Raw genomic sequence first — 13353 nt, 5'->3', positions numbered from 1 at the left:
AACTGGCTGCAGTATTCCAGATGAGGGCTGAGGAGAGCAAGACAATTACTTTGTGCCTGAAAAACGACATTCCTGTTAATACAGCTCAGAGTAGTAGCCTGTTTCACAGCTGCATTACACGGTTGATTCATATTCAATTTGTGATCCTGTATAACCTCCAGATCAGTAACACATTTGCCTAGCCAGTTATTCCCCATTTTGTAGTGGTGCATTTGATTTTCTTACCTCAGTGAAGTACTTAGCACTTGTCTTAACTGAATTTCATTTTGTTGGTTTCAGACCAATTCTCCTATTTGTCAAGACCATTTTGAATTCTAATCCTGTCCTCCAAAGTGCTACCAACCTCTTCCTGCTTGGTGTCATCCATAAATTTTATAAGCATGCTCTCCACTCCATTATCCAAGACATTAATTAAAATATTGACTAGGAAGACTTCTGTGGAACCCTTCCAGTTTGGCAGCAACCCATGATAATTACTCTGAGTATGGTCTTCCAACCAGTTGTGCACCCACTTTAGAGTAATTTAATCTAGACCACATTTCTTTAGTTTTCTTACGAGAGTATCATGTAGGACTGTGTCAAAAGCCTTACGAAAATCAAGATACCACGTCTACTGCTTCTCCCCCATCTACTAAACCATTGCCGCAGGAAAGAAGGAAATTAGGTGGTATGGTATGATTTGTTCTTGACAAATCCATGTTGCCTATTACTTATAATCCTATTATCCTCGAGGTGCTTACAAATTGATTGATTAATAATTTGTTCTAGTATCTTTCCTGGTATAAGTTACACTGACTGGTCTATAAATCCCCAGGTCCTCTTTTTAAAGATAGGTACTATGTTTGCCCTTCTCCAGTCCTCAGGGACCTCACCTGTCCTCCGTGAGTTCTCGAAGATAATTGCTAATGGTTCGGAGATTGATTTAGCTAGTTTCTTAAGTACCCTTGGATGAATTTCATCAGGCCAGGCTGACTTGAATACACCTAATTTATCAAAATATTCTTTAACCTTTTTCTCCCTATTTTGGCTTGCATTCCTTCCCTCTTGTTGTTAACATTAATCGCATTAAGTCTCTGATCACAATTTACTTTTTTAGTGAAGACTGAAGCAAAATAGAATATTAAACATCTCAGCCTTCTTGACATCTTCCGTTATTAGCTCTCTTTCCCCTAATTAGACGACCTACACTTTCCTTTGGCTCTTACTGCTAATATATTTATAGAACCTCTTCTTACTGGCCTTTCATGTCCCTTGCTAGATGTAACACAGTTTGTGCCTTAGCCTTTCTGATTTTGGCTCTATATGCTTGTGCTATTCTTTTGTACTCCTCATGAGCAATTTGTCTATGTTACCACTTTTTGCAGGATTCCTTTTTTATTTTCAGGTTATTAAAGAGCTCTTGATAGTCATGCTGGCCTTTTACTATTCTTCCTATCTCTCCTTCGCCTAAGAATAATTTGCTGTTGCACTTTTAATATTGTCTCTCAGAGAAATTGCCAGGTCTCCTGAGCTCCTTTTTCCCTTAGATTTTCTTTCAATAGGACCTCATTTATCAATTCTCTGAGTTTGCTAAATTCAGCTTTTTTGAAATCCATTGTCCTTATTCTGTTGCTCTTATTCCTTCCTTTTCTTAGCATCATAAAATCTATCATTTCATTTTCACCCAAATTGCCTTCAACCTTCAGATTCACAACCAATTCCTCACTGTTAGTTAGAATGAAGTCTAAAATGGCTGTGCTTCCTCCACCTTCTGAAACCAAAAGTTGTTCCAATACATTTCAAGGACATTTTGTGTTTTGCTGTGTTACTTTTACAACAGAAGTTTGGGTAGTTAAAGTCACCCATTACTACCAGGTCTTGTGTTTTGGAGAGTTCTGTTATTTGTTCCAAAAATGCCTCATCCACCTCCTCCTCTTGAGATGGTGGTCTATAGTTAGGCTTGGCAGGATTCAATATATAGATCAATCTGTGCTGGTAAACGTTGATTTCACTTGACTCACTGAAATCGATGAACAAATATTGATCGGTAATGGAGGCAGTGCAGTCTGCCCTGCTTGTGCCTGCAGGGATTTGGTGTCACCAGCCTTGCAGTCAGAAGCCATCTGCAGCTCTGCTGTCATGGCCCTGCTCGTTCGCTCGCTCACTCACCCAGCAGCCAGCAATATGCGGGCTGTCCCTGGGCAGGAAAGGTTCATCCGTACACTGTGGCGGGGAGCTCGTCCATGCCATTGAAGTTCTGGCCGGGAGTCTCTGCTCTGCTGGGCCAAGATTGCAGCCTCCTCCACACCTTGCTCCCCAGTGTTGTGGGCCCCTTGGCTGTAGAGAGAACTCCGTGGCACCGCTGTCTGTGCTGGGAGACCCCTACAGGCCCGCTGTCAGCGCTACCCTAACCCCAGTCCCAATCCTATCCCCCCCTTCATTTCCAACAACTGTAAACATTGTAAAAATAAATCTTAAACAAAAAATTATTAATCTTCAAAATCAGAAAAAAATAAAAATCAATGATATCACCCGTTTCCCCCCTTTTATCTTCACCAGTGACTTGCTGTTGGTCTGTCTCTTTCTGGACCTCATGGTTTTCTTAAGGCTGTTTATAAACTGCCTCCCTATCTACGGCTAATTGTTGTTATTAACAAGCATACTTACTAACAGAAGATTCTTGCATTTACCTGCTAACTGTTTCGCATGACCCGCAGCCTCCAAGCTGGTTTGTTTGTGGCGTGCTGCAGCAGACTTGTCTTTTTCAGTTTTGCCAGAGCTATTCTCCAAGGAAGAAAGCTTTTCTGCTGCCGCTTTCTTGGCTTCTAACTTCTTTTGCCGGCATGTCTTAACAGGCTCTGCCAGCATCCTTACTTTGCGCTTAAAGGAGCTGAGGACTTGGATGCTGCCATCCTTCTTTTTCTCTTCCTGGGCTTCAGTGCTTCCAAACTCATCCACATCAGAGACTTTGTATAATGGGAGTACATGCAGCTGTTCATCTTCCGGCATTTGGCCAATTTCACGATTGTCTTCTCTGGTTAGAGTGCACACCTGTCAGAAAGGGACAGTAGAAAAACTCTCTCAAATCCACCTGAGAAGAACAGAAATCTCTGGAGTTTTGCTTTACACTGTCATGATAACTGTAAAATAGCATATAGTTGGCCAGTAACATCAGATTGCAAGGTTTATGACATGACAGATGTAATGCCAAAGAGAACATCCAATGTAGGTATAAACTGAATGCTAACCTTTTTTTGAAAAGTTAGTTGTAAGCTTTAACTTCTTTTTTACTTCTAGATTCAGCATCCATGCACGCAACTTTTCCCCCCCTCACCCTTCCCATATTTGGCAATATTAATGGACACTTTTTTATATAAATGCGTATTTTCCTCACATTCCATATATTGGTCGTGGAGGTAAGCAGCATAGCCAAGTGTTCCCAAAAGTTACGTGAATTCTTTGGCCAATGGTTCCATGTTCAGAGAACTGACATGCTAGAATCCCTGGAACTCTACAGCCAGCAAGATTTTTTTAAGGGCATGGCACGATAGCTAGCTTCATATTGGCAATGCTGTTGAATATATAAAAAAAAAAATTCTCAGAACATTTCATATACTTTAAAAGACTACCCTGAAATTCCAAGTTTAGTGTAACAATATGGCAGACTCTAGGGTCTTGCACTGGAATGCAAGGCTCCTTTGTTGAGTCATCCTCATGTTAGATATTTGAACACCATATATAGATTAAAGAAACTGCGGCGGAGAAACAGAAGTAGGCACATTTTATGAACTGCATCCAGAAATATAAGAGGTGTTGCGGGTGTCTCTCAAAGGGAATAAGGGGCTGAGAGAGAGTAAGATCTGCAGGAAAACCATAGGATCAGCCAGTCTTGGGACAACTCAGACAGAAGTGTATATTTTGTTAATGTTGTTTAAAAAATCAAGCAAGTCAAGTCCAGGGGGAGTATGTTTAGACTTTGTAAAATATTTGGATGTTCTGCTCAGACCTTGGTGGGAATGGCACCTGCTTACAGGCACTGATGCAGTTACTGCAAATTACAGCAGGCTCGTCATGATTTTTTTGGCATGTTTTCACAGCATCTATATTTCGACTGACAGCGGGCAGCAGATAGAAAGAACCCATCAAACTCTCCAAATCAATGAAGCCAGCTAGTCTTGCTCATGTATATTTTTACAGTGTCGAGTTCTGGAGAGTAGCAGAGTTTTGTGGGGCAAAAGCAAGAGTTTTATTTAGTACTGGGCAAAGAATGGAAATGATGCTCTAAAGGATTTTGACATTTTGTTTTTATTCTGATTTGAAATGAAACCTGAAAATTTTGAATTTTCTGCAGCGTAAAATGGAGGAAAAAACCTTTCCAACTCAAAATGTTTCGGTTATAATATAATAGAAAATAAAGTTGAAATTTATAATGTAATACAACATTTTAAAAATTCAAAGTGAAAAGTCATTTTGAAAGGAAAAATCAAAATATTTCACTTCCAAAATGTCAAAATGGGAAGTTTTAACATCATCAGAAATTCCCCTCTTTTTACTCCTAAATGGAGTTTTGGTAAAATCAACATGATTTCACAACCTCTTTCAATTTCAATGGAAAATGGTTCCACTGAAGTTTTTCCACCCGTATCTATTTTAGATCTTTCTTTAAAGTCTCATTTAAATGAAAAATCCTGTAGGGACTGCACATTTTAGCTCCAGCTACTGCTGTTCTCTTCTTTTTGCAGTTAGCATTATGTGCAAACTTAATAGAAATGTAGATAATGAATTAAATGAGAGAAATCAGTGCTGAAACAAGGCAGCTTTATGCAGCACTGACTTACCAATGTACTCCCATTCTGCATATTGTGCAAGTCTCTGTGAGCATGAGCACAAAAATCCAGGCAGGCAGTGACCCCTGAGAATGGACGACCTTCTTTTAAACCGAGACGGCACTCTGGCGCTCTGTGTTCATACTCAATCTGGAAACAGAAGTCAAGTTTTTATCACTGAAACTTATCTGGACAGCCCATTACATGGAATTACTACTCAATATCCTATCACTACAGAGCATGTTAGCCTCCTAATATCTTGGCAATGGCAAAGTATAGATCTTAGAGGTGAACAATTCCAAGAAATTACTTTACGGTAATAAAAATGTCAGGGGAATACAAGCTCTTCTTTCTTTTCTTGCTACTCAGTTCCATGTTGCCTTCCATTGTTCATCCTCCATGCTTCTGCTATTATCGTATTTGTGTATTTAGCTGATTAAGACTTCTCCTTCAAGATTACATGTCATTTTCCTGCCATTGGCCAATTTCTTCAACTGATAAAATACAGGGTAGTTTGAATGTCTGGCATGTTGGTAAATTATAAACACAGGCTCAGAAATACTGAGTTACTTAGGAAGAATGCAGTTCCTTGGAAAATTGACTTCAGATGGGCTGTATGGAGAAGTTGTTAGTGGAGAATTTGACCATTAGATTGTAATTTCTTGGCACACTGACACTCTTTCACTACATTTGATATAACACCAAGTACGATGGTGCTCAAAAATAGATAAATGATCATCAGCACAATATTTTCTATATATGTATTCATTACTAAAGGAGCTTTGTGAAATGTTCACAATGAAACCACAAGTCACACACAATTCTTGGTTTCATGTTTTATTAGAAAGTTAAAAATTGGACCACATTTGTCAAAAGCATCAACAAGATTCATGAACCTTTCAGGTGAACATGAGGAAATTTATGGGTTGGCATTAAAATGTGAAACCTGAGGTTTGGATTCCATACCAGGAGAAACCTGGCCCATTTGCTGATTATTTTATTTTTAAATTTGAGATATTTATTTCATTCAAATCTGAAAATCAAAGCAAAACTTGAGAGATGTGAACCTGTGCAATCTGAAACAAGAGACAGTATTTGAATTCAAATCTGGATTAGAGTGAGGTTAGGGTTCTGGTTCATAACTAGTACAGAGATAGGGATCATGTTCAGATTCCATGGGGCTGAAGTTTCATGAGATGTTGTTGCAGAATTTCTGCAGGATCTAAACTGGAAAATCTAATAATGGATTTGCCCTGGAACCAAACATGCAAAGACAGGTTTGGATTAGAGCAAATCAGGGAAATTGAAGATCTGTCAGCCTAGCCAGTGAATAATGCTGACTCTGGAGACCTTAAGGACCCTATCAATCATAAGGGCAAAGTGTTCGCTAAATGCTATATAATGTATTTAGACAAGAGCAGCCAGTAGCTTTCTTACTGGGCCAGATACTGTTGATTCTACTCTTGAAAGTAGTTTAACTGAAATCAGTATCTCTACTTGTTTGAATGAGCAGGATTTAGTCGAATATAAGAGCAATATTGGCATAAACTCTAAACAATTACTTGCAGCAAAGAACATGCATTGGCAAACTAAAGCAAAAATCAAATTATTTTAGTGACTTTACCAACTCTTTTCAACCTACCTGGTTGTTATATGCATCTGGAGCAAGTTTCTTATAGGTAGGTGCCATTAGAGTTGATAGGTTCTGCAAATTGGACTCTAGTTTTTCTTCCTGTTATCAAATGAAATAATTTTACATATCATCTAACCACTCATATTGGTATACATGCAATCTACCATCTTCAGAAGGTACTGGATATTATGATACCACACAGATGACTGGTATAAATGCCTAGTATGCATTCTTGCTGAGGTAACAGCCCCTATAAATCTCAGTTATAATGATCCCTTTACTGTTTTTAAAAGCACAACATATATCCAGAAACCTGAGCTTCTATGATTCTTATGAGGAGGCATCACATAACCCTTATCTGATTTATAAGAAAAGACATGCCCTAGTGGAGTGGTTCTTAACCTTTCCAAACTACTGTACCCCTGAAGCCTGAGTCCCACCCCCACGGGGCTGAGGCATGTAACTTAGTTTCATGGCGCCCCTGTGGCTCCAGGCAATTGCCTTTCTTGCCACCCCCAATACCAGCTCTGCACTTGCGACCCCTCTAAAACCCCAGGTTAAGAAACACTGCCCTAGTGTGTAAAGTTTAAACCCAAACATGATATGACTAGTTATTACAGTTATCTGAAAAATAAAAATATTCTCCCCTTTAAAAACCTTAAGAGGAAAAAGAAAAAAAAAAAAAGCAGAATGCTCAAGCAGTTATCAATTTAATCCATCTAATTTGAGAGTTTTACATACTGAAATTATAACACTTCAACACACTGAAATTATCTCTCCATGTAGTAATTTAAAATTATTGAAATACTTCAGACTTTGAAAAAAACCCGATAGTTTTTAAGCAATTAAGAGTTGTGGGTGTGCTTAGTGCAGAGCAATTTGGGATACAAATGACCACTTACTTTTTATTTTTTGAGTGGTACAAACTTTCAAAATGAAAGGCTCTTAAAAACATGAAGTGCTCTAATAATTTTAAATTGTTCCACTGTTTTTTCATGCCCAGAATCCTAATTTCAGATCTGTTGCTTAAATTAAAAAAACACAGGTCTCATTCCAAATGTTTAAAAAGAGCAGCAGATTTACAGAGAGAGAGAGATGTAAACATTTTTAGGAGTTTGTATATTCATGAAATCAAGTAAAAAGCTGTGAAAAATCCATCAGTTTTGGTATGCACTAGTTTCGTTAAAATTTTTTGACCTGTTAGTGTCAATTTAAGCTCTGGGTCCACAGGAATCCAAAATCACAATATGAAATTATCAAAAACCTTTCACTGTGCCCCTTTCTTTGGCTGCTATTAAGATCTGGAACCAGTATGCTGCTTTCATTTTCAGCCTACAAGTTACAATTCATAAAATGTCACTTCTTATTTGTGTAGATCACATGTGTAATGTGTATTATGCTTTCTTCATTGCAGCATCATCTATCATAGCTATTTTATAATAGAGGGGAAAAGAGGGTCAAAAGTGATGTGAAAGTTTTTAAGAGTCTATCTAGTATGCTGATGTCCATATGATGACTGCTATAATACAACACCATAAAAATATCACATGAACAGATGGTTTAAAAAAAAAGGTAAAAAAAATTCCATTAAAAATGTTATCAAAATGTTTGCCTTGTTTTGACTCCAAAAAAATTGGACCAGCTCTCTAATTACATGATAATTCACTGACTACATGTAAGAAATTATAAATATTAGGGGTTTTGCATAGACTGTCCCCAGCTTTTAGTAGTTATGGCCCATCCATCAACAGACAAGTCCCATCGTAGGGGCCATGTCTACACTGGTACATGCCATAAAGAAAGGCAGGCCATCAGAGAGAACCCTCCACAGAGAGGCAGCAGATTAACAGTTAGCTGGCCTGTTAGCTGTGGGTATCTGGGACTCATGGTAGTCAGAACTTCAAAGTCAATTTGTGCCCCAGCTACAGGCAAAGCTGCTTGCTCCATGACATGCTCTGAATGATCAGCATGCAGTTCTGGGGACTTACTGCATCTTAGAGCCCACTCTGGAAACCTTTACTGTACTCTCAGCATCGTCCATCAAATGAGTATTCCCAGTCCTCTCATTCTTCACTCCTACTGTATTTCACAGCTCCCTCACACTGTCTCCATTCAATTTATTCCAGCTTGGAACTGCAAAAAGTTGTATGCCTCAACCTAGTACAGCCTCTATTCTGCCATTTTGGAAACTGCATGTGCAAAGAGTATCCATGGGCCTGATGTAGCCACAACTGTTCTGGCTGTGCCCCTTCTTACCCTTTCATGAAACCTGAATATGTGATTTCACGTCTCATGGTTTTGACCTGCTGCCAGCATTTTGGCAGTCAATTAAGCTGATTCAGTGGCTGGGGTAAATCCATTTTGACTGGCATCTACTTAATTTCCCTATGTGGGTGGAATTCAAGTGAGATTCTGGCCCTGTGTCTACTGTACCTCAACTCCACAAGAACAACAGAAACATTTAATACAATGAGGCAAACACCCCTTTAAAATTAATACCAACCTCTTTGGGATCATCCCCCAGCAGTTTAAATTTCCTTGGGACCTTGCTTCTGGCAAACTTGCACCCATTGTAGTACATGCTCCAGGAGCAACCAAAGGAAAAAGAAGCACCACAGGTTTCAGGGTCCAGCCCTTGACATGCACAAGTCCGTCTAAGAAACAAAAGAATCATTTACGTGGCTATCAACAGCAAGCAAGCTTGCAAGTGTGAAAATTCATGCAATATATGTCAAGAGGGCACATTTTCATCTATATGGGGGCAGATTCCTTTTGTGTGGCATTTCTCCTTATTTGTCCACTATCCATGCAGGATTTCTGCTCCTTTTTGCCTTTCTATGCTTGAATATCCTGGTCCAGATTTTGGCCTCGTAAGATAAAGCTTTGTCCAAAAAGGGGTCTTTTGACTTTCTAGGAAAAACTAAACTCACTGTTGTTTGCCACCTGGGATAGGACTCAGTTCCTGAAACAAAGCCATACCCATGTTACCAAAAAGAGAGAACAGAATATTTGTAATAAAATCAATCTTGTTCTGAATGGGGTTTCTTTCTGTGTATAGCCATCAAAGGGAGAAAGAGGAAAAGGAGAGCAAGCTTACAATTTCCTAGCTGTAAAATAGTTTGCTCAAACAAAGATTTTACAAATCATTAAATATTTTTACAGACTATCAAGATTTTGTTAGCCCCAAAGCTTTTTAAAGTGCTTCTCTGGTTAGATGAAGCCTTGAGAGAATCTGTGTTCACTTCTCTAATTTTCTTTTGTGCGTGAAGGGGGATTTAAAATTAATTGTAATTAAAAACTGTAGCCACATAATTAATGTTACATAGGAATCATACAACTAATTCTCTTTGCAGGGCAATGGTATGCATTCCCATGAGCCTAAATGGGAAAGCACATATATTGAATACTTGTTTTATATTGAGATATTTTGTAAGTGTGAGTGTGGGAAGAGGTCTTCATTAACTTTATGAAGCTTAATTTGTCTCCCTCACAAGGACAGTAGGGTTTCAAAGTCTCAAAAGTAGCTTGCTCTTGAGAGAAGTTTCTACAAACCCTGAATGTGAAACTTGAATTGGCTAATTTTAAAAGTGATGTTTTGCAACTTCTGAACCAGAATCCTCCCCCATCCCCCATATGACTTCACTGGTGTTACAGGGGGTGGAGCCCAGCACAGAATTTGGCCTACTGGACTAGATAAACTTTTGTGAGTCAAATTCTGCTCTCTATTAGATCAGGACAACTACAATTCCCACTGAAGCCATGAGCCCTGTCATGCTCTCATTTACACCAGCCTAAATCAAGAGTAACTCCAGTGAGGTTAATAAGGACACCAGTGTAAAATCAGTGAGAGGAAAGTCAGATCTAAGACTTAAGTGGGACTTGCATTTATTTGAGAGCAGCCTTTTTGGCTGTAGCTTGACTGCATAATCCAGGGAAAGGAGAATATGATTTGTTTCACTTACTCTTCATTTAGGGCACACCGTCGGTTTGTGAGTGTGCCATACTTCCTTAGAGTGTCGGTGAGTTCAGAATACAGCTTGTCTGCCAGACTCGGGGAAATCCCCTCCCATACAAGGATAAGGATCACTATCACTGCTGTTTCACAGGTATGGCCAGCTCGTTCCCGCACCAAGCAAAGCAGCTTTTCTTCGTCACTACTTCTACGAACTACCTGCATGTACGGCAATACCATCGTCCCCCCCACCCCCCAAAAGGCATTTCTTAGAAAGAAGCAAGAGAACATGAAATCTCAGCAGTCATGGTAAAAAGTTACATTTGCCAATATATGTTTTCCCCCCTCAATGCTTCTGAGACACAGATTCTTGCCTCCATTGATTAGTATATTGATAAGGGCCAGGAAGCTTCCTGAAACAGAGGGAGTCTAGATTAGATAAATCCTGGCCAAAGGGCATAGAAGAGCTGGGGTAGGTGCAATGCCACCTTTGCAGAATATCTCCTTTATTCTCTGAGCCAAAAGAAATGTGTCCAGAACGGAGAAGCTGTATACTCCCTATGGTATTTCCCTCTGTAGAGATGGTAATTATCTGTACCCAAATAAATCTCCCTAAAGCAAGTCTGTGAATAATTTAGGCCTCTCTTCTGCATGAGCCACACAAGTTGGGGGAAGAGACTAGAAAAGCTTCACAGAGAAGCATGCCCTCAATTTCTCACCCCTGATTCCTGCTGTGCCCAGATGATAAATTGGAAACTTGAGCTCAGACTCTGAGTTTCATGACTTCGTATGCCTCTATTATTAATTATCATGTATAAACATTATGGTAGCACCCACACTGTGGTAGGTGAAATTCAAACAAAGCAGAAAGACAGTTCCTGCCCCTTAGCGCCCATATTACCATGGCTATTTCTACAAGAGGGTACAGTCTGCCGTACAAAAAGACTATTATTAAAAAGGCATCAATTTGTCCTCATCTTGTCTTTTATCCAACAACCCGAAATACTCAGAGCAGACAGTGTTTACTAAGAGGGTGTGTTACAGCCTCTGTTGAGTGCATTTTCAAAACATTGTAGTAGTGCTGTTGTACCTATTAATTATTTCTAAGTTAAATGGAACAGTAAGAAGAGTGTCTGACCTTCTGGATCTTAAATCTAAAAGAACATACCTTTCTTTTCATAACTGTAGACCAAATTTTTGCTTTCCCTCACTCCCATGCAATTCAGCTGAAGGAACTGCACAGGGCTGAGGGCAGGAATTAGCTTAGAGTATGGAATTGGGCAGCCTGAGATATTGTTGATAGTTAGCTATTTTAATTCTACTTCAATTAAAATAAATACATGTGTCATTCCCCTTTACTTACATGAATGATCAACCTGAACTAGATTATTCTTAACGAAATATGGACATCACTCTTACCCATTTAGCAATAGGACATCCCTGAGAACTTTTGCCTTCTTTTCCAGTATAGATGACCCTCTCAATTCTTATAGCTTTACCCTTTTGTCCAAATCTTAAACAAACAAGCAAACAAAAAATACAGTAAGCAGCTGAATTTGAATATGGTCTTCACAAACACTTAAAGTTTGAGTACATTTGTGAGTCTTATCTTAAGAAATAAACTCTTAACTCTCAGCAAGAAGGGATGAATCATAATGTTTCAGTCTCAGTCATATCAGTACAGTAATATGCTGCTACAGTAAGAAAGGCCATTTTGTAGAATGCATTTTTAGTTGGTCATAACGGAATAAAAATCATGCATCTGTGCTAAATTTTTTCAACCCTATAGCTCCTTTCTATAGTGAATTTGCATTATTTGGTCATTTGTTAGTTATTTTAAAACCTTTTGTTTAACTCTGGGTAGTCATTTTTTAAGTTTATCTTTGTCATGGAATAGTTGGGATGCAATAGTTACGTTCAACTCACCCTCAGCTCACTCTCTGATTTCTGCTTTAGACACTGCATAAGTCAGCAAAAAGACATGAATCATTTATTTTAAGACATACTCATTCTAGATTATCGTCCATTCCTAGTCACCTGCATTTAGTTATTAATTATGAATAAGGATTATGCCTGCCTTCTATACCTAAACAGGGCTATAAGGAAGCACTAAAATAAATACCTTTGTTAGTGTGTCCATAACCCTTTGCAGATTTGAAGACCTGGTCTGATTCTCACTAATCTTTGAGTAATTACATTTTTGGAGTGGAATCTGGCCCAAAGTTGTGAGTGTGTAAGAACCACAGGCAGTAGCTTACACCACAAGGGGACGTAATCAGCCCTCCATGCCCTCCTGGCCTCCCATGCACCAGCTGGCAGTTTGAGGCCTGTGTTGTGTGGAGCAATCACTGCAACTATAAAAGACGTGTGAGATCTGTTGTCATTTCTAAACACACTCCCCCTTCAGTGTCCTCCAGAGGCATTTGCCTTAGGCCCCTGCTGCTGTTGTGGTGCCATTCTGCATAACACAATAGCACACCAAACTGAAACTGCCATATACATGCAAATTTAAACAGCTCTCAATAAACACAACCTCATGGTTCCAACAACAAACAGTGACTTAGCCACATTTCACAACTGGGCCAAATTATGTTTTCAGGTGCACTTGTGCAACTCCACGGACATCAGTGGTGTTGTATGAATATAGATGAGGATAGTATTTGGCCCTAATTATAGTCTGCTGTATATGTAAAAGTCTAACCAGGAATAAAAAGCATTATGCATGTGCTGTGTGGCCAAGTTAGCATTGCTATTGGAACGTTCAGTTTGTTTTTTCTTATTTATGTATTCAAATTAAAGACCAATGGGGACCCTGGCAAGAGAGAGCACCTGGTCAGCCAGCATCACACACCCTGGTTGGAGTTGCTAATGTTGCTTACCATGCTAGCCAGAAGGACTTGGGGGAGTGCAAGGACTGTGGCTGGGGCCAGCCCTGCACAGGCGTCACAGGGGAAAGACGCTCC

General features: G+C 39.3%; 1 protein-coding gene across 2 annotated transcripts in view; it reads right to left on the bottom strand.

The window, feature by feature from the left end:
• TET2 (tet methylcytosine dioxygenase 2) overlaps positions 1–13353 on the bottom strand; it is an 80328-nt gene that overhangs the window by 8219 nt on the left and 58756 nt on the right. For both annotated transcript variants that reach the window (XM_067568267.1, XM_067568268.1), the window contains 6 exons: positions 11810–11903; positions 10401–10609; positions 8942–9092; positions 6448–6537; positions 4818–4955; positions 2670–3030 (listed from right to left, as the gene is read on the bottom strand). In XM_067568267.1, coding sequence (XP_067424368.1) covers positions 2670–3030; positions 4818–4955; positions 6448–6537; positions 8942–9092; positions 10401–10609; positions 11810–11903 — 1043 coding nt within the window. The remainder of the gene's footprint in view (positions 1–2669; positions 3031–4817; positions 4956–6447; positions 6538–8941; positions 9093–10400; positions 10610–11809; positions 11904–13353) is intronic.

The sequence above is a fragment of the Emydura macquarii genome, unplaced genomic scaffold, assembly GCF_026122565.2.
Source record: "Emydura macquarii macquarii isolate MOO-44397 ecotype Brisbane River unplaced genomic scaffold, CSIRO-AGI_Emac_v2 contig_2863, whole genome shotgun sequence".
In the NCBI taxonomy this organism is placed as follows: Eukaryota; Metazoa; Chordata; order Testudines; family Chelidae; genus Emydura; species Emydura macquarii.
This window is presented reverse-complemented; position numbering and strand designations above follow the sequence as displayed.